The following is a 24,683-nucleotide window of genomic DNA, read 5'->3' as shown; positions in this document are numbered from 1 at the left end:
TTGGAATTTTATATCAACCGATTTTAAAACCAAATACCTCTGCGAATTACCGGTACATGTTATTTGATTTGTAAATTTGTTCTTTCCAGGCGAGCTCCTCCTGTAGATCCAGAGATTCTTAGGACGATGAAAACTGTGGGATTTATTGGATATGCCCCCAATCCTAGAACCCGTCCAAGAAACCAGGTCAACCTGTGTTCTTTTCAAATAAAAACATGACTGTTATGTCTAGCTCATATTAAAGATCTTGTATGTGTGGGGAAAAGGCCACAGTTTTTAGGCACTAATTATATTTATTGATAAATATATTTATCACAGCAGAAATATTGATATAATAATTCTACCCTTTTATTTTGTTTAGTAATGGCTGAATCATAAAACCAGTTCATATTCAAACATTGTATTGAGAAAAACAGGTTTTATCAGGTTTTATGAGAAGCAAACATGGTTTCTAAATAATTAATGAGTTATTTAAAAGAGTAATCTAAATTGAGATTGTCCATGCGCTGTGAGAGTGGAAGTCATATTTTACAGTCATGCAGCTAAGCCGGTGTTTCTGGTATGTTATGTGACAGCGTGTCAGTCATTACAAAGTAGTAATGAAAGATTAATGCTGTCTAACCGGGAAATGTCTTGTCTGTTTGTTCTCAGGTTCCTTATAAGATAAAAGACATAGAGCTTGAATATGACAGCTATAATCAAGTTCCGGAGTCTCCCATCGGTCGAGATGAGGAGCCACATCTTTGCATGGTTCCAAAGAAATACAGAAAGGTAGTGATGAGCCATTGTTCCATATTATCCAATGATCTTTTGGTGTTCTATTCAAATAATCATGTACTGTTTTTGCTCTGTTGTCTATTACACATTTTGGAGTGCCCCATGACGTTTTTTAGATGAGATGTTGGTATTTTGATTTAAGAGCCATTACAGAACTAGCTTTTTAATTAAAAACTAGAGGGGGATTTAAAAGCTATAATATAGGACAATACTGCACTTAAATAGAAAAGCATTTATTGCTCATATGTGTCACAATTAAAGTTTTGTCAAAATGTCAAATCTTGGCCCAAGGATTGTGATAATATCTTTTAGGATTCACAGTGATTCCCACTGTTGTTATATACATGTGAAACTTTAGGATTAGACCCTTCTGATTATGTGGTTTATACTTCTGTCAGGTTACCATTAAATACTCCAAATTGGGACTGGAAGACTTTGACTTTAAGCACTATAACAGGACTCTGTTTGCTGGTCTGGAGCCTCACATACCTAACGCCTACTGTAACTGCATGATCCAGGTGAAAATATACATACACATTATGTGCTATATTACATTATTATACTAGAGCTAATTTCCTAAAATCTCCTCTGTTGACTTAAAAACTGAGTGGAATATACAGTTCTGGCCAAAAAGTATGGGCATCCATGGTAAATATGAAAAAAGAAGGCTGTGGAAAACAAATCTGCATTGTTTGTCCTTTTGATCTTTCATTAAAAAATAAATCACAAAAATCTAACCTTTTAATTGAAGAAAAACAATTGAAATGGGAAAAACCTCATTATTAAATAAATATTTTTCCCCAAAACGCATTGGCCATAATTATTGGCACCCTTTTATTCAATACTTTTTGCAACCTCCCTTTGCCAAGATAACAGCTGTGAGTCTTCTCTTATAATGCCTAATAAGGTTGGAGAACACCTGGCAAGGGATCTGAGACCATTCCTCCATACAGAATCTCTTCAGATCCTTCAAATTCAGAGGTCCATGTTGGTGGACTCTCCTCTTAAGTTCACCCCACAAATTTTCTATGGGGTTCATGTCATGGGACTAAGATGGCCATGGCAGAACCTTGATTTTGTGGTCATTGTACCATTTTTGCGTTGATTTTGATGTTTGTTTTGGATCATTGTCCTGCTGGAAGATCCAACCAGGGCTTTTCCATCTCTGTGTGCCAAAGCCATCTCTGGTGTTTGCTGCCAAAAAGCTCTTTTTTTTTTTTTTTTTTTTCATCTGACAATAGAACCCGGTCGCATTTGAAGTTCAGTAGTGTCTGGCAAACTGAAAATGCTTGAGTTTGTTGTTGGATGAGAGCAGAGGCTTTTTTCTTGAAACCCTCCCAAACAACTTGTGATGTAGGTGATGTCTGATATATTTTTTTAGACTTTCTGACCCCAAGACCCAACTCATTTCTGCAATTCTCCAGCTGTGATCCTTGGAAATTCTTTGGCCACTTAAACTAAACTCCTCACTGTGTGTGGAGACAATATAGACATGCTTCCTCTTCCAGGCCGATTCGTAACATCTCTAGTTGATTTGAACTTGTTAATTATTGCCCTGATGGTTGAAATGGTCATTTTCAATGCTTTGGCTATTTTCTTATAGCCAGTTCCCATTTTGTGAAGCTCAACAACTTTTTGCCACACACCAGAACTATATTCTTTAGTCTAACCCACTGTGATTGGTGATTAAGGGAATTTGGCCTGTGTGTTACCTCATATTTATACCCATGTGAAACAGGAAGTCATAGCTGAACAATTTCATGTTCCTAGTCACCCAGGTGCACTAAAAAAGGTAAAATGGGAATGGGAATATACTTCACATATATTTTACTCATAAGAATTTCTAGGGGTGGCAATAATTGTGGCCAATGTGTTTTGGAGAAAAATATTTTTTTAATGAGATATTTCCCCTCTTTCAGTTGTTTTACTTGAATTAAAGGTTAGATTTCTGTGAATTTTTTGAATGAAAGATCAAAAGGATAAACAATGCAGATTGTTTTTCACAGCCTTCTTTGCTCATATTTACAAAGAGTGCCAATATTTCTGGCCACAACTGTGTGTGTGTGTGTGTGTGTGTGTGTGTGCGTATGTGTGTGTCTATATATATATATATATATATGTATATATGTATGTACAGTTGAAGTCAGAAGTTTACATACACATTAGCCAAATACATTTAAACTCAGTTTTTCACAATTCCTGACATTTAATCATAGAAAACATTCCCTGTCTTAGGTCAGTTAGGATCACTACTTTATTTTAAGAATGTGAAATGTCAGAATAATAGTAGAGAGAATTAATTATTTCAGCTTTTATTTCTTTCATCACATTCCCAGTGGGCCAGAAGTTTACTTACACTTTGTTAGTATTTGGTAGCATTGCCATTAAATTGTTTAACTTGGGTCAAATGTTTTGGGTAGCCTTCCACAAGCTTCTCACAATAAGTTGCTGGAATTTTGGCCCATTCCTCCAGACAGAACTGGTGTAATTGTGTCAGGTTTGTAGGCCTCCTTGCTCGCACATGCTTTTTCAGTTCTGCCCACAAATGTTCTATCGTATTGAGGTCAGAGCTTTGTGATGGCCACTCCAATACCTTGACTTTGTTGTCCTTAAGCCATTGTGCCACAACTTTGGAGGTAGGCTTGGGGTCATTGTCCATTTGGAAGACCCATTTGCGACCGAACTTCAACTTCCTGGTTAATGTCTTGAGATGCTGCTTTAATATATCCACATAATTATCCTTCCTCATGATGCCATCTATTTTGTGAAGTGCACCAGTCCCTCCTGCAGCAAAGCACCCCCACAACATGATGCTGCCACCCCCATGCTTCACGGTTGGGATGGTGTTCTTCAGCTTGCAAGCCTCACCCTTTTTCCTCCAGACATAATGATGGTCATTATGGCCAAACAGTTCAATTTTTGTTTCATCAGACCAGAGGACATTTCTCCAGAAAGTAAGATCTTTGTCCCCATGTGCACTTGCAAACTGTAATCTGGCTTTTTTAAGGCGGTTTTGGAGCACTGGCTTCTTCCTTGCTGAGCAGCCTTTCAGGTTATATCGAGCATAGAACTGGTTTTAATGTGGATATAGATAGTTGTCTACCTGTTTCCTCCAGCATCTTCAAAAGGTCCTTTGTTGTTGTTCAGGGATTGATTTTGACTTTTTGCACCAAACTACATTCATCTCTAGTAGATAGAATGCGTCTCCTCCTTGAGCGGTATGATGGCTGCGTGGTCCCATGGTGTTTATACTTGCGTAATATTGTTTGTATAGATGAACGTGGTACCTTCAGGCGTTTGGAAATTGCTCCCAAGTATGAACCAGACTTGTGGAGGTCCACATTTTTTTTTTTTCTGAGGTCTTGGCTGATTTATTTATTTATTTATTTTTTCATGATATCAAGCAAAGAGGCACTGAGTTTGAAGGTAAGCCTTAAAATACATCCACAGTTACACATTCAGTTGACTCCAATTAGCCTATAAGAAGCTAATTGGCTAATTGTCTGAAGGGTTGACATAGTTTTCTTGAATTTTGAATTGAAGTTGCTTAAAGGCACAGTTAACTTAGTGTATGTAAACTTCTGACACACTAGAATTGTGATCTAACTAAAAGTGAAACAATCTGTCTGTAAACAATTGTTGTAAAAATGACGTATATACTATATATGTATGTGTGTGTGTGTGTGTGTGTGTGTGTATATATATATATATATATATATATATATATATATATATATATATATATATATATATATACACATTGCCTGCCAAAAGTTTGGATAATGTACAGATTTTGCTCTTATGGAAAGAAATTGGTACTTTTATTCACCAAAGTGGCATTTAACTGATCACAATGTATAGTCAGGACATTAATAACGTGAAAAATTACTTTTACAATTTGAAAAAATGTTCAGAACTTCTTAAACTACTTCAAAGATTTCTCATCAAAAAATCCTCCACATGCAGCAATGACAGCTTTGCAGATCCTTGGCATTCTAGCTGTCAGTTTGTCCAGATACTCAGGTGACATTTCACCCAACGCTTCCTGTAGCACTTGTCATAGATGTGGCTGTCTTGTCGGCACTTCTCACACACCTTACAGTCTAGCTGATCCCACAAAATCTCAAAGGGGTTAAGATCCATAACACTCTTTTCCAATTATCTGTTGTCCAATATCTGTGTTTCTTTGCCCACTCTAACCTTTTCTTTTTGTTTTTCTGTTTCAAAAGTGGCTTTTTCTTTGCAATTCTTCCCATAAGGCCTGCACCATTGAGTCTTCTCTTTACTGTTGTACATGAAACTGGTGTTGAGTGGGTAGAATTCAATGAAGCTGTCAGCTGAGGACATGTGAGGCGTCTATTTCTCAAACTAGAGACTCTGATGTACTTATCCTCTTGTTTAGTTGTACATCTGACCTTCCACATCTCTTTCTGTCCTTGTTAGAGCCAGTTGTCCTTTGTCTTTGAAGACTGTAGTGTACACCTTTGTATGAAATCTTCAGTTTTTTGGCAATTTCAAGCATTGTATAGCCTTCATTCCTCAAAACAGTGATTGACTGACGAGTTTCTAGAGAAAGCAATTTCTTTTTTGCCATTTTTGACCTAATGTTGACCTTAAGACATGCCAGTCTATTGCAATATTATGGCGACTCAAAAACAAACAAAGACAATGTTAAGCTTCATTTAACAAACCAAATAGCTTTCAACTGTGTTTGATATAATGGCAAGTGATTTTTCTAGTACCAGATTAGCAATTTAACATGATTACTCAAGGATAAGGTGTTGGAGTGATTGCTGCTGGAAATGGGGCCTGTCTAGATTTTTTTTGTTTCATCTCCCCTTTTCTTCCCAATTTGGAATGCCCAATTCCCAATGCGCTCTAAGTCCTCGTGGTGGCGTAGTGACTCGTCTCAATCCGGGTGGCGGAGGACGAATCTCAGTTGCCTCCGCGTCTGAGAACGTAAATCCGCGCATCTTATCACATGGCTTGTTGAGCGAGTTACCGTGGAGACATAGCGCGTGTGGTGGCTTTGCGCTATTCTCCTCGGTATCCATGCACAACTCACCACGCGCCCCACCGAGAGCGAGAACCACATTATAGCGACCACGAGGCGGTTACCCCATGTGACTCTACCCTCCCTGGCAACCGGGCCAATTTGGTTGCTTAGAAGACCTGGCTGGAGTCATTCAGCACGCTCTGAATTCGAACTCGTGACTCCAGGGGTAGTAGTCAGCAGCCTGTCTAGATTTGATCAAAAATGACTTTTTTCAAATAATGATGGTGCTGTTTTTTACATCAGTAATGTCCTGACTATACTTTGTGATCAGTTGAACGGTACTTTAATTCACCAAAGTGGCAATTTCCTTCCGAAACAGCAAAATCTGTACATTATTCCAAACTTTTGGCCGCCAGTGTTTGTATATATATATACACCGATCAGCCACAACATTAAAACCACCTGCCTAATATTGTGTAGGTCCCCCTCGTGCTGCCAAAACAGTGCCAACCTGCATCTCATAATGCTATTCTGAGATGATATTCTTCTCACCACAATTGTACAGAGTGATTATCTGAGTTACCGTAGACTTTGTCAGTTCAAACCAGTCTGGCCATTCTCTGTTGACCTCTCTCATCAACAAGGCATTTCTGTCCACAGAACTGCCGCTCACTGGGTGTTTCTTGTTTTTGGCACCATTCTGAGTAAACGCTAGAGACTGTTGTCCCAGGAGATCAGCAGTTACAGAAATACTCAAACCAGCTCATCTGGCACCAATATTAGGAAGGTGGTTTTAATGTTGTGGCTGATTGGTGTGTGTGTGTGTGTGTATATATATATATATATATATATATATATACAGTAAATGAAATAACCAGTAATATTATATAAAAATTAGGGATGGGAAATTTAACACGTTCATTTCTTTAATTAATACTTGACTGTTTAACACGTTAAAATTAGTGCAATTAATGCTGTATCTGTTTTTTTTATTTATTTTTTTTTTATTTCTGTGCCTAAAATTGGCATATATAAATTTCCAAGAGGTACATGCTAGCACAGAAACTGATTGTGCGGAGCAGTGCATGCTTATTTATAACACTCAAAGCATGTCCCGGGCATAATAAACACTGCAGCGGATTTACTGTATGGAGAATGGAGACAAGCTGCCAAATCTCTTTAAATCGCTAACTCATCTGAACCAGTGTCAAAAATGAACCGCACAAGAGAGACCCAGCATGTGCGCGTTAGACACTGAACTGCAGCCAGACAAAATAATAGTAATGAGATTTTAAACTTCAGCAAATTAAACTTTAGCATTCAATTTGTACATATTTATGTAATTAAAATAAATGATGACTTACCAATTTCTTGCAAGTTCTTTGAGACAAAGTATAAAGTAAATATATTTATGACTGTATTTTAATGTTTATTTTAATGTGCCATGTACCATGATTAACTGCTATTAATCACAGAAAATTGTGCATTTAATTGGTTAAAAAGTTTTAATATATTCCATCCCTAATAATAATAATATGTTGGTAAGACATATCCACCTTTCATGCTCAAATTCCAATGGATATATTATATTGTCTATATTAATCATATAAATTTATATTATATTTTATTAATTATGTAATTGGACGTTTACCTAATCAATCTGCTTTTTTTTTTTTTTTCAGCTTTCTGGAATTTTATTAATAGTTAACTCTGTGTGTGCCATGGCAGGTGCTGTATTTCCTGGAGCCAATCAGGTGTCTGGTACAGAATCACTTGTGTCAGAAGGAATTCTGTCTGGCATGTGAACTGGGCTTTCTCTTTCACATGCTGGATCTGAGTAGAGGAGACCCCTGCCAGGTACACATGACATCAATACTGCATCAATACAAAACTGCAGATTCTCATCCAAATAGAATTCAGAGCTGCATAGCGTATAAACACTGACATCATTTGTTTGTTACCTTCACAGGCCAGTAATTTTCTCAGGGCTTTCCGTACAATCCCAGAGGCATCAGCGCTGGGTTTGATCCTGGCTGACTCAGATGAGCAGACAGGTAAAGCCCGGCTAGGCCGTCTCATCCAGTGCTGGAACCGTTTCATACTTGCGCAGCTACATCAGGAGACACTGGAGCAGGAAGGACCGCAGGCATACAGAGGAGTGAGCAGCAGGTGTGGACGTTGTGTATCATTTTTGCAACATGAGTGGTACCAGACGCAATTGCAAAAATAATAACCGGTTTCCAAAACACTCTGCCCCATAAGCCCCACCCTTATAATCTGCCTTTGTTTAATCATACAAGTAGTCATGCCCTAAACTCAAATTGTTAAGCAGGAAGTTGACATGTTGGATCTTTTTGCTCAAACAAATTGATCAATTTTTTGTAAGTGTCACTAAGTTTACATTCTCCAGGATGTCAGCCTAGAAATAGTTTACACAGATCTCTGCATATTAATCTGGGCTATGTTTATCATTTAAATGACACACTTCACCCTTTAAGTTTTAAAATTCAACTTTTGTTTTTGATGCATTTCGATAGAAAATTGTTGGTGGATCAGTGCTGAAAAATGTAGATAATAATCGATATTTCACTCTGTGATTTGTGTATACCTTGACAATATTTCAGCTGCCACCTCTAATTTGCTGTGTGTGTACCTGTATGTTTCATTGTGTATTCTTCTTTATTTGTGTGTACGTGTTTTCCATCCATGTCAGTGCTCTGGGTTCCTCAGGGGAGTCTGTGATTGGCCGTTTGTTTGGCTGTGAAGTGGAAAACAGCAGTTTATGTCGCTGTGGGAAGGAGACGGTTCGCTCCTCTTTGACTCTGCTGTTCACTATGCACTACCCTGAACAGAGCTCTCTCGGTCAGAACCGCCAAATCGCACATTATTCACACATTATTCCACTACATAAAGATTTACTAGAGTTTTCAAAAGTCATATGGAGATTTTTTGATTTTCCATTTCTAAGAGTGGTATTGATTTGGTTTAATTTGGGTTGGTTTAATTTGGACAGATAAGACGATAGAGGAGTATGACTTTGCAGAGATCCTGAAGAAGAGCATTTGTCTGGAACAGAGCACGCAGGCCTGGTGTGACAACTGTGAGAAATACCAGCCAACAGTAAGTCTGTCTGTACCTCTTTCTCTTTCCCTAGTCTTGCATAGCTCTAGTCTTTCTCTAGACTAGTCCTCTTTTCTTTTACAATTTATTCTGGTCAAGAATCACACACACATAGACAGGAAGGGGCTGTCTTACTGACATTCAAAATGACCAACCACAGTTTTTATGTGTATGTGATGTATAACAGCAGGAAACTTTTAAATTGATCATATTGCAATAATTGACCAATGGGCACAGTGTTCTTTCTGAAAGATTGTCTAGACAATACCTAAGAATTTAGAGGAAACTGTGTGTAGATTTTGTGATCAGAATTTCAATAATTTCACAGACATAACTATGGCTTCTTTGTAGGTGCAGACCCGGAACATTCGCTGTCTGCCTGATGTTCTGGTGATTAACTGTGAGGTGAACAGTGCTAAGGAAGCAGAGTTTTGGAAAGCACAGACTGAGGTCAGACCTATAAACACTTCCTTTTTATTGCCAGAATATATAGTCATGCATTCATTCCATGCAGTCATAAATCTGCCCTTACAGTTTTTTGCATGTTTTTGAGGTATTTATATTATAATGCTGTCATTAGATGAAGATGCCATTATGTCATGTTTATGTGTCAGGTTGTGTGACAGAGATATTTAAGTGGTGAAACAACCAGTTCATTCAGCTGATCTCTGTGTAATTGCTGTATAACCCCTTAGGCACATTGAGTTGTCTTGGCTTTATGTTCTCTGAGATGAATCCTCCTTCTGTTTACAGTATGCGTTCAACAGTGCTCTGAAGAAAGAGGCAGCTGAGCCCCCCAAACCAAAAGAGCCTCTTCCTACAGAATGGTGTTTAGAGTAAGTGTACTGGAGAAATCTGTCAGCCAGATTATGGTATTAAAATCAGCACCATGTCGAAGCTAGTGGTTTGGACATGTTGAGCTGTGGTGCTCATGTGGGCAACATGAGTTTGAGTCTGGTTCATCATTTTCTAAATCCTATTGTCATCCCCCTTCATTTCAAAAGGCCAAAAAAGAAAGAAAGAAACATCAGCAGCATTAGAAACATTTTAAATGCAGTGTTTTAGAAGTGTTTTTAAATTTTCATTCATTCCTGTTGGATTTAATGTTAGATATAGTATATTATATAGATCTCTGTCTGTATATAGCCACAGATGTTTGCTTTGTTCAGGGAGGAACTGTGCAATGTAGAGGGCTTGACCTTTGACACGCAAGCAGAGGACATGAGGCATGTGTGGATCCCTCTAAGTCTGAAGATGTGCATTAGTAAGACTCAGGGCCTGGAGGTCAGCAGCCTGCCTGAGGAAGAGGAGGTGAGGCAATACACTCATTTAACCACACTGGGAATTATCTTTTTTTTTTTTCTTTTTTTTTTCAATTTGGAATGCCCAATTCCCACTACTTAGTAGGTCCTCGTGGTGGCGCGGTTACTCACCTCAATCCGGGTGGCGGAGGACAAGTCTCAGTTGCCTCCGCTTCTGAGACCGTCAATCTGCACATCTTATCACGTGGCTCGTTGTGCATGACACCGTGGAGACTCTGCACGTGGAGGCTCATAAAACTCTCCGCGATCCATGCACAACTTACCACACACCCCATTGAGAGCGAGAACCACTAATCGTGACCACGAGGTGGTTACCCCATGTGCCTCTACCCTCTCTAGCAGCCGGGCCAATTTGGTTGCTTAGGAGACCTGGCTGGAGTCAATCAGCATACCCTGGATTTGAACTCGCGACCCCAGGGGTGGTAGTCAGCGTCAATACTCGTTGAGCTACCCAGGCACCCACACTGGGAATTATTAAATGGAATAGGCAGATTGCATGGGGGAGCTGACATAAGAGGTTATTTAAATTGACTAATAATTTTTTTTTCCTCTTAGCTGACTGAAAGTGAAGAGGCTGAGGGGGCATCTGTCTATGACCTGGTTGTCACTGTGTCGCATATCCAGGATGCTCGGTCTGGAGGAAACCTGGTGGCACATATCAAAGTGGGCGAGACCTACCACCAGAGGAAAGAGGTTAGTAATTTAGTTTTCCAAAGTTCTTGAGCATCTTTTAATGACTTAAAGGGATAGTTCATCCAAAAATGAAAATTCTCTCATCATTTACTCACCCTCATGCCATCCCAGATGTGTCCGGATGTGAAGATTTTAAGAAAAATAACTCAGCTCTGTAGTTCCATACAATGCAAGTGAATGGTGGCCAGAACTTTGAATCTCCAAAAAGCATATAAATGGCATCATAAAAGTAATCCATATTTTTACTCCAGTGGTTAAATCCATGTCTTCTGAAGCGATATGATAGGTGTGAGTGAGAAACAGATCAATATTTAAGTCCTTTTTTACTATAAATCTCAACTTTCATTTTCAATATTCTTTTCAACATTCGATTCACATTCACATCTGTGCATATTGCCCACCTACTGGGCAGGAAGGAGAACTTACAGTAAAAAAGGACTTGTATTGATCTGTTTCTCACCCACGCAATCATCATATAGCTTTAGAAGCCATGGATTTAACCACTGGAGTCTTATGGATTACTTTTATTCTGCCTTTACCTGCTTTTTGGACCTTCAGAATTCCTTGTTTGTGTTCTGCAGAAAAAAGAAAGTCATACACATTTGGGTTGGCATGAGGGTCAGAAATTTAAAATAGATTTTTCATTTTTGGGTGAACTATCCCTCTAAATGAGACGCTGGGTTGTTTCTTATATTATAATATAGACATTTACCCATGTTAAACTACATGCATTTCTAGAGAATATGTATTTATTGTGTTGTTTTTCATAATTTCCTCTAAAGGAAATATTAGTAAGGCTGTGTGAGAAATACTTAATCTCAAGCACCTTCTAGACATTTGATCTGAGTTGGACACCGTTAGACATGACGAACAAACTGTCTTTTCTGTGTCTTGCTTTCAGGGAGTAACACATCAGCAGTGGTATCTTTTCAATGATTTTCTGATTGAGCCTATTGACAAGGTAATAATACAGAACATCAGCCAAATATCCACTAATAATTAAACACCTCAAAATAAAATGTATTACATAAGATATTTATTCTCAGTGCAGTCAAATAAGACACTGATTCTTTTCATGGATGTACTTTTATTAGGCAGAATCAGCTCAGTTTGATGTGAACTGGAAGGTTCCAGCTGTACTTTACTACATCAAGAGAAACTACCACGCCAAGTATGACCTGCGCAGTACGTAACACTTTAAATGCATCCTTAGTCTCCTTAAACATTTGTCACTTCTCATAAAAATTAGGGGGTTTTCTTAAATTTGATTATGGTTATGAACATTTTTCTACATTTATATGTTTTGTTTCTTATGTAGCATTTATTTTGTAAGTGTTTTCTTTTGTGTCTGTTTTAATTATTCTTGCCTCTTCATCTCCATATAGTTAAAAACCCTATTGAGGCCAGCGTTCTGCTGACTGAGGCCTCATTGGCACGGAAACAGAGGAAGAGTCACGCCACCTTCATACCCCTCATGGTGAGCGAGATGCCCCAGGCTGGAGACCTCGTGGGACTGGACGCTGAGTTTGTTACGCTCAACCAGGTCAGTGTGAAATAAAGTCAATGATAGTGTGTGTTGTCATTTAAAGACAATTTATAAATGCCATTTCTGAGTGAGAATGTCAGAAACCTTTGGTTTTTAAGTAGGGATGCCCCATACCTTTTTTTGAGAATGAGCACGATACTTTTTTTTGGTACTCGATGGTGAGTCCGATACCTGTTTTTAAAATAATTTTTTCTGAATTCCATATCAACAGTTTATTTCAATTTTATCATCAAAATGGTGCTTAAATAAATGCATTTATTAAAACTTTAATCAAATGAAAATATAACAATTAATTTTCAACATAATATTGTATTATTTTTGTCAAATAAAGTGCTGCAAAACAGAGCATAACAGATGTGAGATTTTGATTAAATATACAATTACTATTGATTTTTTGTTATTATTAGTAGTAGTATTACAGTTAATAGTACATAACTATACAGTAGTGATCTATTTCATTTGTACGTTTTTCCCTTTATATTGAGTTTTTATTTTGGCAGAGCTTTTATTTTGAAGTGTTTCTGTGTTGCTATGACTGTATCTTCTCAATACAGAAAAGACGCTTGCTACGTGACTACGTGAATAAAGTGATTATTAAACCTCAAAAGGTTGCTATTTAATGAAATATGTAGTCTGTATGTGCTTCGTGCTAAAAAGAAAATTAGCGCTCGGCCTGCTGCCATCTGCTACAAACAGAGCGTGCAATGCTCATGATGGTGTTTTCCGTGTTTGAGTCAAGGATCTCTAAAAGGTATGAGCAGTGTTGTCTTTGTCAGCCCAGCAACGGCTCCACACATTCACAAACACTTACATTTGAAGCATGCAGCACATGCAGACTAGATATTTATCTCATTAAATCACAGCCTTTGCGGTTTAATAATCTCACTAGGACATAACATGATTTTAATTTGTGGGCTGAATGTTTGCGGAATGACATTCGTACGTCAGATGGTATTGGTTTTTGGAATCTGAGCATTTTTACGAGCACGAGTACAAGTACATGAGCGTGGTATCGGACCAGTATACCTGTATTGGGACAGTTTTGAGAAATCAAATAGATTTTAGTTGATATTTGTAAAACCATACTGCCCAACAAAGCCAAAAGATTGCAGCTACACCAACACTAAAACTGAGAAAATGGTTTCAAACGAATTTTTTTTGACTGTCCAGCCAAACGTCTCACTCTTGATTTCAGTCATATAGTTCAGCTATGATGTGCATGTATCACCACCCTGGTTTCACAGACTCATTAGATTAAAGCAGACACTTATACAATGTAATTTCTAGCATTTTTCTTTTACTTTATATCAACAAAATACAATGTTTTGTGCTTATGATTTGGATAATTTTCCATGTGTTTTGGGTGAACAGGAAGAGGCAGAACTGCGTAGTGATGGGACCAAGTCCACCATTAAACCCAGCCAGATGTCTGTGGCTCGTATCACCTGTGTGAGAGGCCAGGGAGCCAATGAAGGAGTGCCTTTCATTGATGACTACATCTCTACGCAAGAACAGGTAAGGTCTCTGTCACGCCTGTGATCAAATAAATTAACAGTAGCATTTTAACACTTTTGCAGCACACCACTGTGATGTACCACTACTTGGATTATGGGAAGGTGACAAGTGCACTAACCACATATGTTCAGTGAGGTGGAGATATTTTACAGTTCTTCAGGTGGATTTATCAGGAGGCTATGATTGAGATGGTCATAATAGGGAAATTTGACTCTGACACCAGGCTGAATGTGTGAAATGATAAGGGCTTTAAATGACCTCAGGAAGAACCTCAGTTTTGTTCCTTATCGTAACTTGCCTGTTATCTGTTAGTAGCACTCGTACTGTTTGATTTTTGAGTAATTTAATTCAGAGTTGAATCGCTGAATATCAACTCTGACTCTTCCAGTGACTCAGCAAAAAAGAAACGTCCCTTTTTCAGGACACTGTAATTTAAAGTTCATTTTGTAAAAATCCAAATAACTTTACAGATCTTTATTGTAAAGGGTCTAAACAATGTTTTCCATGCTTGTTCAATGAACCATAAACAATTAATGAACATGCACCTGTGGAACGGTCGTTAAGACACTAACAGCTTACAGACAGTAGGCAATTAAGGTCACAGTTTTAAAAACTTAGGACTCTAAAGAGACCTTTCTACTGACTCTGAAAAACACCAAAAGAAAGATGCCCAGTGTCCCTGTTCATCTGCGTGAACGTGCCTTAGGCATGCTACATGGAGGCATGAGGACTGCAGATGTGGCCAGGGCAATAAATTGCAATGTCCGTACTGTGAAATGCCTAAGACAGTGCTACAGGGAGACAGGAAGGACAGCTGATCGTCCTCGCAGTGGCAGCTCACGTGTAACACCTGCACAGGATCGGTACATCAGGGTATCACACCTGTGGGACAGGTACAGGATGGCAACAACAACTGCTTGGTGATTGTTACACCAAGAATGCACAATCCCTCCATCAGTGCTCAGACTGTCCACAGTAGGCTGAGAGAGGCTGGACTGAGGGTTTATAGGCCTGTTGTAAGGCAGGTCCTTACCAGACTTCACCGGCAACAACGTCGCCTATGGGCACAAACCCACCTTCACTGGACCAGAAAGGACTGGCAAAAAGTGCTCTTCACTGACAAGTCGTGGTTTTGTCTCACCAGGGGTGATGGTCGGACTCGCGTTTATCGTCGAAGGAATGAGCGTTACACCGAGGCCTGTACTCTGGAGTGGGATGGATTTGGAGGTGGAGGGTCCGTCATGGTCTGGGGTGGTGTGTCACAGCATCATCGGACTGAGCTTGTTGTCATTGCAGGCAATCTCAATGCTGTGCGTTACAGGGAAGACATCCTCCTCCCTCATGTGGTACCCTTCCTGCAGGATCATTCTGACATGATCTTCCAGCATGACAATGCCACCAGCCATACTGCTCATTCTGTGCGTGATTTCCTGCAATACAGGAATGTCGGTGTTCTGCCATGGCCAGCGAAGAGCCCGGATCTCAATCCCACTGAGCACGTCTGGGACCTGTTGGATCAGAGGGTGAGGGCTAGGGCCATTCCCCCCCAGAAATGTCCGGGAACTTGCAAGTGCCTTGGTGGAAGAGTGGGGTAACATCTCGCAGCAAGAACTGGCAAATCTGGTGCAGTCCATGAGGAGGAGATGCACTGCAGTACTTAATGCAGCTGGTGGCCACACCAGATACTGACTGTTACTTTTTGATTTTGACCCCCCCCCCTTTGTTCAGGGACATATTATTCCATTTCTGTTAATCACATGTCTATGAAACTTGTTCAGTTTATGTCTTAGTTGTTTAATTTTTTTATGTTCATACAAATATTTACACGTTAAGTTTGCTGAAAATAAAAGCAGTTGAAAGTGAGAGGACGTTTCTTTTTTTGCTGAGTTTATTAAGTTTGGCTTCTGTGTTTTTGTCAGAAACATGAAATAATTTTTGAAATTTTAACCCCTGCTTATACAGGTGGTGGACTACCTGACCCAATACTCTGGTATCAAACCTGGGGACCTGGATGCTAAGATCTCTTCCAAACACTTGACAACTCTGAAATCAACGTATCTCAAACTGCGCTTTCTTATAGACACTGGCGTTCGCTTTGTTGGTCACGGTTTACAGAAGGATTTCAGAGTCATAAATTTGATGGTGAGTTTAACAGGAGTGAATTCATTTTTGATTGCTGTATGCTGTTTATGGAAAATTATAAAAGGAAACAAATATAAAACTGGCAAATTTTTAAACATTCACTATGTATTCCGACTATGGTTGTAACCGTATAAGATTTTCACGGTATGATAACCGTCACAAAAAATACCACGATATCACGGTGTATTGCTAATATTATTAGCAGTTTAATATTTAGTTATAGCTAAATCTAGACTAAAAAATACATGTTTCCTACTGCAACTTAATTGTATGCCAAACTATCAAACATAATTTTTGAATTATTATTAAAAAAAAAATTTTCATTGAATTTAGCACAAAAAAACAAAACAAATAATTTGTCAAAAATGACTGGCCAGGTTAACAGTTCAAAATGCATTCAGTAATTCATTCCTTTTGTAATTAAGTTTTATTTCTAAACAATACCTACTGAAAAATAAACGATTATTCATTTGCATTTTATTTATTGGTGTTCTTCCAATATTTTATATTTTCTGCTACAGTATCACTGTCCATTTCCTGTATGCCCAAAGCACTATTTAAACCCTATTTAAGAGGCCTACATTACAAATAAAATAATTTGTATTATTATTACTTTTTTGCGCTGCAAGTAAATGAACAAACAGTCGGCCCATCATAATGTTGCATATAAACGCTTACAAGCATTTGTGTGACAAAGCATAAACGTAAGCCTGCCTATGAACCTGATGAGTAATTACAGACTATGATAACTGTATTGTATCTGGTGTTTTTTTGAGGGGTCTATAACTTATCCTATTTATTGTATTTTCACTTGCATTCATGTCGGAATGCATTCACGTGCATTCATGCTCGCGGAGATGGTGCTTCAGGTTTGAAGGGGTTCCTACCTGAGCCGACACATTTTTGCGACAAATCTTACAAACTAGGTTACTAAAGGCATCTTTACACAGCTGAGTTAAGGCTGCTCTGTGCCAGCTTAAAATTCTGTGTAAAGATGTAATGCCACATAAAAGCCAGACTAAATTATGCCTGCTCTTACCCACCTCAGCCCCTAGTATCAAAGGCAATTCTGATGCTGCATCAGAGCAGCCTTAAAATTAGTTTTTGTCATGATAGAGCATATATTTCATCATTTAATATTCATATTTACAAGTATAATATTTTCATCAATTTCATATTTCTATATTCATAATTTTATATTTAAAACATTAACCTCATAACATTATTTATACAATTGTAATTGCTTTGTAAATGCATTTATTCTACCGCTGAGCAGTTCAATGTAAAATCTCTCATCATTTACTCACCCTCCTGCCACCCCAAATGCGTATGACTTTTTCTTCTGCATAACAAAAACGAAGATTTTTCGAAAAATATTTCAGCTCTATAGGTCCGTACTATGCAACTGATTGGTGACCAGAACTTTGAAGCTCCAAAAAGCACATAAAGGCAGCATGTTCTTTTTGGAGCTTCAAAGTTCTGGCCACCATTCACTTGCATAGTACGGACCTGCAGAGCTGAAATATTTTTCAAAAAATCTTTGTGTTCAGCAGAAGAAAGAAAGTCACACATCTGGGATGGCATGAGTGTGAGTAAATAATGAGAGAATTTTAATTTTTGGGTGAACTGTCCCTTTAAACAGTCTGTGTAAATACACCAAAATGCCACTTTAGATGCAGCTTTTGTGCCACCTCTGCATTGTTAAGATGGCTAAAGAAACATTGATGGTGCCTCGTGGGTCTTTAACTTACCCAAAGTATTCCCTCTCTGCAGACTTCCTCCGCTCTGGTGGGGTGAAAATAAAGGTTCAGGCTCTGACATATCTGTGTGCTGCAATCGTGCTGTGGTGCAATTGCGACACACCCATGTCGAGTGGTGGTTGAATGTAAAATGAGGAAGCCGCAATTTATTTTATCTCATCTAGTTTATATTACGCTGTGTAAACGTAGCTGATTCTGTCTTAATTGAACTGATTTTTTTATTTAAGAAAATCTTAGGAAAAAAAACAGACAAATTCATGCAATACCGTGAATGAGAAGATGTTAACGGTACAACCGAGGTACAGTATACCGTGAAACCGTTTCATCCCTTATTCCGACACATCTGTTATAGGTTCCAAAAGACCAAGTGATTGACACCGTCTACCTCTTCCACATGCCTAGGAAAAGAATGATCTCTCTGCGTTTCCTTGCTTGGTACTTTCTCGGTAGGTTTCTCGTACAAACACTGTTACCAACTTTCCCTTTTCTTCCTGACATTATGTATGTCTCTGTCAATTTCTGTTCATCTGTGTATTTATGTCTTTTGAATATTTGTTTAGATCTTAACATACAGAGTGAAACTCATGATAGTATTGAAGATGCGCGGACCGCCCTACAGTTGTACCGGAAGTACATGGAGCTGAGTCGTAACGGAGTACAAGAGGAGTTCCGGAAGGTTTTGAAGGCTCTCTATGAGAAAGGACGCAAGCAAGACTGGAAAGTTCCAGACATTGACTCTGCAGATGGTCAAGGTAGCCCAAAAAGTACGAATCACTGACATGCCAGTGAGAATATTTTCAAATAAAAGTATAATATTTGTAACAATTATCAGAAGGTTGTAAACTATGGAAACTATTTGCAAAGGGTTACAGATGCATGGCCGATGCTGATATCTTGACAGCAGGGTGGATGATGACCAGTAGATGCATAATACAGAAACTGAGTAATGTGGTGTACATAAAATTGCTGAAATATAATGAAGAATTGTTTTACCCAATATTTACCTAAAATTCACTTAACATTTTTAATTTAATTTAATTATTATTAAAAAAAAATTAATAATTAATAATAATAATAATTGTATTTATCACACATTATACATTTGCACATATACAGTGAAATTCTTTTTTTCACATATCCCAGTTAAGCTGGGGTCAGAGTGCAGGGTCAGCCATGATACGGCACCCCTGGAGCAGATTGGGTCAAGGGCCTTGCTCAGTGGCCCAACAGTGGCATCTTGGCAGTACTGGGGCTGGAACCCCTGACCTTCTGATCAGTAACCCAGAGCCTTAACCGCTGAGCCACCACTGCTTTAAATTTATTCTAAATTCAAATTATTCTAAAATAGCTGAAAAACACCCATCACCTATGGGCTAAAATTTGATATTTTCATTTCTTGTCAAGTCTCCACAAGTAAATAAATGGCATTGTCCAGGGCCTCATTTCCCAGAAGCATCATAAGCCTAAGTATATTATAAAAATGATTGAACGAATGTTCAAATTACGGTCTGTTTCCCAAAAGCATCGTAACTTAAGTAGTACTTGAAAATCATCTTAAATCTATGAGTGATCTGGAGTAATCATAGAGCGCATCAGAAGGACATACCAGCAGCCATATCACCCTGCAGCTCTTGCTTGGTTGCCCACTATAGTTAAGCAGGGTTGAGCCTGGCTAGTACCTGGATGGGAGACCTCCTGGGGAAAACTAAGGTTGTTGCTGGAAGAGGTATTAGGGAGGCCAGCAGGGGGTGCTCACCCTGTGGTCTGTGTGGGTCCTAATGCCCCAGTATAGTGATGGGAACACTATACTGTAAAAAGGCATTGTCTTTTGGATGAGACGTTAAATCTAGGTCCTGACTGTCTGTGGTCATTAAAAATTCCAAATTTCCCCCATAGGCCCTTCTCAGTCATGGCCTCCTAATAATCCCCATCCATTAATTGGCTGTATCACTCTACTCTCTCCTCTCCACCAATAGCTTGTGTGTGGTGAGCGTACTGGTGCACTATGGCTGCCGTCGCATTATCCAGGTGGATGCTGCACTCTGGTGGTGGTTGAGGAGATTCCCCCTATACTATGTAATGCGCTTTGAGTGCCTAGACAAGCGCTATATAAATGTAAGGAATTATTATTATTATATATGCAGACATTATCTGTAAGATAATCGTTAAATTACACTTCAAACAATTTAATACAGTTAATGTTGAGATTAATACACTTTATCCAGTAGTATACAATGTGACCAAAATACTTTTACTCAAAATGTTGTTTCAATTTATCTATATAGAATATAATTATATAGGTCTGCTTATCAGTAAGCCTATGTATTTTTAAGAAGGCTACAGTGCATCTGGAAAGTATTCACAGCGCTTCACTTTTTCCACATTTTGTTATGTTACAGCCTTATTCTAAAATGGATTAAATTCATTATTTTCCTCAAACTTCTACAAACAATACCCCATAATGACAACATGAAAGAAGTTTGTTTGAAATCTTTGCAAATTTATTAAAAATAAACTAAAAAAATTACACGTACATAAGTATTCACAGCCTTTGCCATGACACTCAAAATTGAGCTCAGGTGCATCCTGTTTCCACTGATCATCCTTGAGATGTTTCTACAACTTGATTGGAGTCCACCTGTGGTAAATTCAGTTGATTGGACATGATTTGGAAAGGCACACACCTATCTATATAAGGTCCCACTGTTAACAGTGCATGTCAGAGCACAAACCAAGCCATGAAGTCCAAGGAATTGTCTGTAGACCTCCGAGACAGGATTGTATCGAGACACAGATCTGGGGAAGGGTACAGCATTGAAGGTCCCAATGAGCACAGCGGCCTCCATCATCCGTAAATGGAAGAAGTTTGGAACCACCAGGACTCTTCCTAGAGCTGGCCGCCTGGCCAAACTGAGCGATCGGGGGAGAAGGGCCTTAGTCAGGGAGGTGACCAAGAACCCGATGGTCACTCTGACAGAGCTCCAGCATTTCTCTATGGAGAGAGGAGAACCTTCCAGAAGAACAACCATCTCTGCAGCACTCCACCAATCAGGCCTGTATGGTAGAGTGGCCAGATGGAAGCCACTCCTCCGTAAAAGGCACATGACAGCCCGCCTGGAGTTTGCCAAAAGGCACCTGAAGGACTCTCAGACCATGAGAAACAAAGACTGAACTCTTTGGCCTGAATGGCAAGCGTCATGTCTGGAGGAAACCAGGCACCGCTCATCACCTGGCCAATACCATCCCTACAGCGAAGCATGGTGGTGGCAGCATCATGCTGTGGGGATGTTTTTCAGCGGCAGGAACTGGGAGACTAGTCAGGATCGAGGGAAAGATGAATGCAGCAATGTACAGAGACATCCTTGATGAAAACCTGCTCCAGAGCGCTCTGCACCTCAGACTGGGGCGAAGGTTCATCTTCCAACAGGACAACGTCCCTAAGCACACAGCCAAGATAACAAAGGAGTGGCTCCGGGACAACTCTGTGAATGTCCTTGAGTGGCCCAGCCAGAGCCCAGACTTGAACCCGATTGAACATCTCTGGAGAGATCTGAAAATGGCTGTGCACCGACGCTCCCCATCCAACCTGATGGAGCTTGAGAGGTCCTGGAAAGAAGAATGGGAGAAACTGCCCAAAAATAGGTGTGCCAAGCTTGTAGCATCATACTCAATAAGGGTTGAGGCTGTAATTGGTGCCAAAGGTGCTTCAACAAAGTATTGAGCAAAGGCTGTGAATACTTATGTACATGTTATTTCTTTTTTCGTTTTTTTATTTTTAATAAATTTGCAAAGATTTCAAACAAACTTCTTTCACGATGTCATTATGGGGTATTGTTTGTAGAATTTTGAGGAAAATAATGAATTTAATCCATTTTGGAATAAGGCTGTAACATAACAAAATGTGGAAAAAGTGAAGCGCTGTGAATACTTTACAGATGCACTGTATTTAATGTATAATGGTATATAATTATATAGTTTAAAATAAATAAATATAATAAAATAATAGGCCTAAATCTATAAATTATCTACACAGATTTGTGTGCACGACCATGCCGTTGGTACAAAGTGGCAGCACAATTGTTTTACAAATTAAACTCTGAGGTAATGGAGATGTTATATTTAAGGGTAAAATTGTCTATCTTGGCTCGTCAAAATTGTCTTCCCACCTTCCTCCTCTTCTACATGGTGAAATTTGTTATATTCAATATGTGTTTGATCATTGGTCATTTAAGTTTTTAAATCAAGAATCTTTCCTTGTCTTATTACCTTTTAGTTTTGAGTTCATATTTTTAAGTCCATGTTTGACTTTTGACACTCTTTTGCCTCCACAGGTATAGCTGTGTTTCCATCAGTGATGGGTTTATGATCCAAGTTAAACTGCCCATGTGTTCGCTACTGTATATTCCTGCCAAACAGATGTCTGCTCGCCAGTCATTTCCTCTACAGCCTTTAAGTGTTCTCTTTCAAAATCTCTACTTGATTAGTGTATTTCATTTCATTGTTACAAATCTCAAAAAAGGATGGTTATAATGTGCTAATCATGTTCGTTTGGTATTATAAAATAACTTTGTGAATAAAAAAAAAAAATAAAAAAATGTTTTTTATTCCATCATCTCTTCTCCACAGCATTGTGTAGCTTGTGTGTGGTATGCCAGGAAAGACAGAAAAATCTACTTAAACAGGACTGAGACCCAATAAAAAAATAAATAAAAATAACCTGAACCAAGTGACATTTGTTTGCATTTGACTCTGCAGTAGCTTTGTGCACCAATGTATTTTGTGTCAGAATCTGCACTTATAGAGAATATACATAAAAGTGTGTTATTTTCTATTTTGTATCTATAATGTACACTAGTAATGTGGCAGCTGAATAAAGAATGTTGGATAAATCTTTGAGTTATGTTTATAATTTTCTAAAAGTGTGAATCAGTGCAGCAACTCCAAAAGCATTCATTAAACTATAATAAAATACTGGCTGATGTAATGGAACACATTTAAATGAACATTTATTCATTTAGTAGACCATTTTATCCTAAGTGACTTACAAATGAGGAATAAACAAATGTATTCATCCTAAGGAGGCAATACAATTTTTTTTTTTAAGTTTTAAAATTGCTCAGAGAAGTATAGAGAGGAAAGTGAGGGACAGTAGTGAAAGAATTAATAATAAAAATAAAGTTAATGCATTAGTAGGATTGGCTCAAGTTCTCATGGAAAAGATGTGTCCTTGCAAGGGAATCGGCTGCTCGGGTGGAGTTGGGAAGGTCGTTCCACCCTCTATGAGACGTACAAATGTGTTTAATATACAAAATCTTTTTATGTTAGGTATTTGCTCAGCAGTACTAGAATATAAGAAAACAAAGCATTTAAATGATAAAATGTTTTTTTTTTTTTTAAGGCATATAAGACACTTTCTTAACATACTTAAAGGAATATTCCGGGTTCAATACAAGTATTTTTGGCATAATGTTGATTACCACAAACATTCATTTTGACTCATCCCTCCTTTTCTTTAAAAAAATGTCTGCAAACATTATTTAAAAATGTCCACAGAAGATGGACAGTGAAATAATTCTTCCAATTTCTGTTTTATATTTTATTGTATGTACATGATATTGCTCTGTTTGACTTTAGGGTGTTCACCAAATCTACTTTTATTTAAAGAGAGAAAAAATAAGTTCTATGTATGCCACGTTTATTACTATATCCAGCTATCGAAATGCAAAAATTATAGATAACATTTCTGCATAAAGCACTTGCATTGTTCTTCTTACCTCTAGCTGTTTTATTTTATATTAAATTAGGTTTAATTTAGTTTTCATATTTGTTTCCTTATCAGCAGCTCTTTGGTTATATTGTGTTCTGAACATTTTTTGTCATACATGATTTTGAAAAGGGAAGGTAACTAATTATGCTGCTGAACTAATGATATACTACTGTTTTCTGAGCAAGAAAAAAATAAAACTACACATTGATACTAATATCTTTTGGACTATAACCCTATGAACCATCATTTTGGGCAGTGGTGGCTCAGTGGTTAAGGCTCTGGGTTACTGATCAGAAGGTCGGGGGTTCAAGCCCCAGCACCGCCAAGATGCCACTGTTGGGCCCTTGAGCAAGGCCCTTGACCCTGTCTGCTCCAGGGGTGCTGTATCGTGGCTGACTCTGCACTCTGACCCCAGCCTAGCTGGGATATGTGAAAAAGAAGAATTTCACTGTATATGTGCAAATGTATAATGTGTGTATGTTTTGCATTCTTCTTTTAAGGGCCATTAAACCTGATGTGAAGTAATAGAATTAATACATGTCTTCACCTTCACATTAAATGGATTAAATGGATTACAATTTCAAAGCCACAATATATAATTACTGCACAATTGCTCGAGTTAACATTATGCCAGAGACTGTATAAATTGCATTTAACAATAATTAAAACAAGGTTTAGAAATATGTAGTTGCAATATTGATTAGATTTTGATTTTGACTTTTACGCTGCACATGTGATAGCTCTTTCCTTTAAAAAATAAATAAATAATAAATATTATAATTGTATAATCTTTTAAATATTATGAATTTAATTATATCTGTGTTATTACAAACGTTATATCCATAAATATATGTTTTCATTTTGCTCTACTTAATCATTTTCATTTTTCACATAACGAATGTTTGTGCACTCTTGCCTGGGCTACAATATGTTAATACATCTAAGTTATATTTAAGGTAGTTTTGTGAAATATGCAACTGGGATATATCAAAATCACCTCATTAATTATTTACACTCACTGAAATCATTTAATGAGCAGTTACCG

At 38.2% G+C, this 24,683-nt stretch overlaps 1 protein-coding gene across 3 annotated transcripts in view; it reads left to right on the top strand.

Moving 5' to 3' along the window:
• Window positions 1-22,760, top strand: part of pan2 (poly(A) specific ribonuclease subunit PAN2) — a 35,936-nt gene extending 13,176 nt beyond the window's left edge. For 2 of the 3 annotated variants that reach the window (XM_051662738.1, XM_051662740.1), the window contains 19 exons: window positions 90-186; window positions 652-771; window positions 1,176-1,295; window positions 7,502-7,630; window positions 7,743-7,942; window positions 8,487-8,635; window positions 8,787-8,893; window positions 9,245-9,343; window positions 9,647-9,729; window positions 10,063-10,204; window positions 10,771-10,908; window positions 11,810-11,869; window positions 12,003-12,093; window positions 12,294-12,451; window positions 13,826-13,969; window positions 15,932-16,111; window positions 18,224-18,317; window positions 18,432-18,635; window positions 22,203-22,760. In XM_051662738.1, the coding sequence (XP_051518698.1) occupies window positions 90-186; window positions 652-771; window positions 1,176-1,295; window positions 7,502-7,630; window positions 7,743-7,942; window positions 8,487-8,635; window positions 8,787-8,893; window positions 9,245-9,343; window positions 9,647-9,729; window positions 10,063-10,204; window positions 10,771-10,908; window positions 11,810-11,869; window positions 12,003-12,093; window positions 12,294-12,451; window positions 13,826-13,969; window positions 15,932-16,111; window positions 18,224-18,317; window positions 18,432-18,635; window positions 22,203-22,237 (2,350 nt within the window). In that variant the 3' untranslated portion in view covers window positions 22,238-22,760. The remainder of the gene's footprint in view (window positions 1-89; window positions 187-651; window positions 772-1,175; window positions 1,296-7,501; window positions 7,631-7,742; window positions 7,943-8,486; window positions 8,636-8,786; window positions 8,894-9,244; window positions 9,344-9,646; window positions 9,730-10,062; window positions 10,205-10,770; window positions 10,909-11,809; window positions 11,870-12,002; window positions 12,094-12,293; window positions 12,452-13,825; window positions 13,970-15,931; window positions 16,112-18,223; window positions 18,318-18,431; window positions 18,636-22,202) is intronic. The other variant, XM_051662739.1, reaches the window with a different exon arrangement.
• The last annotated feature ends 1,923 nt before the right edge of the window (window positions 22,761-24,683 follow it).

The sequence above is a fragment of the Myxocyprinus asiaticus genome, chromosome 29, assembly GCF_019703515.2.
Source record: "Myxocyprinus asiaticus isolate MX2 ecotype Aquarium Trade chromosome 29, UBuf_Myxa_2, whole genome shotgun sequence".
NCBI classification, from domain to species: domain Eukaryota; kingdom Metazoa; phylum Chordata; class Actinopteri; order Cypriniformes; family Catostomidae; genus Myxocyprinus; species Myxocyprinus asiaticus.
The sequence above is the reverse complement of the archived record's forward strand: the minus strand, read 5'-3'. Positions and strand labels throughout refer to the sequence as shown.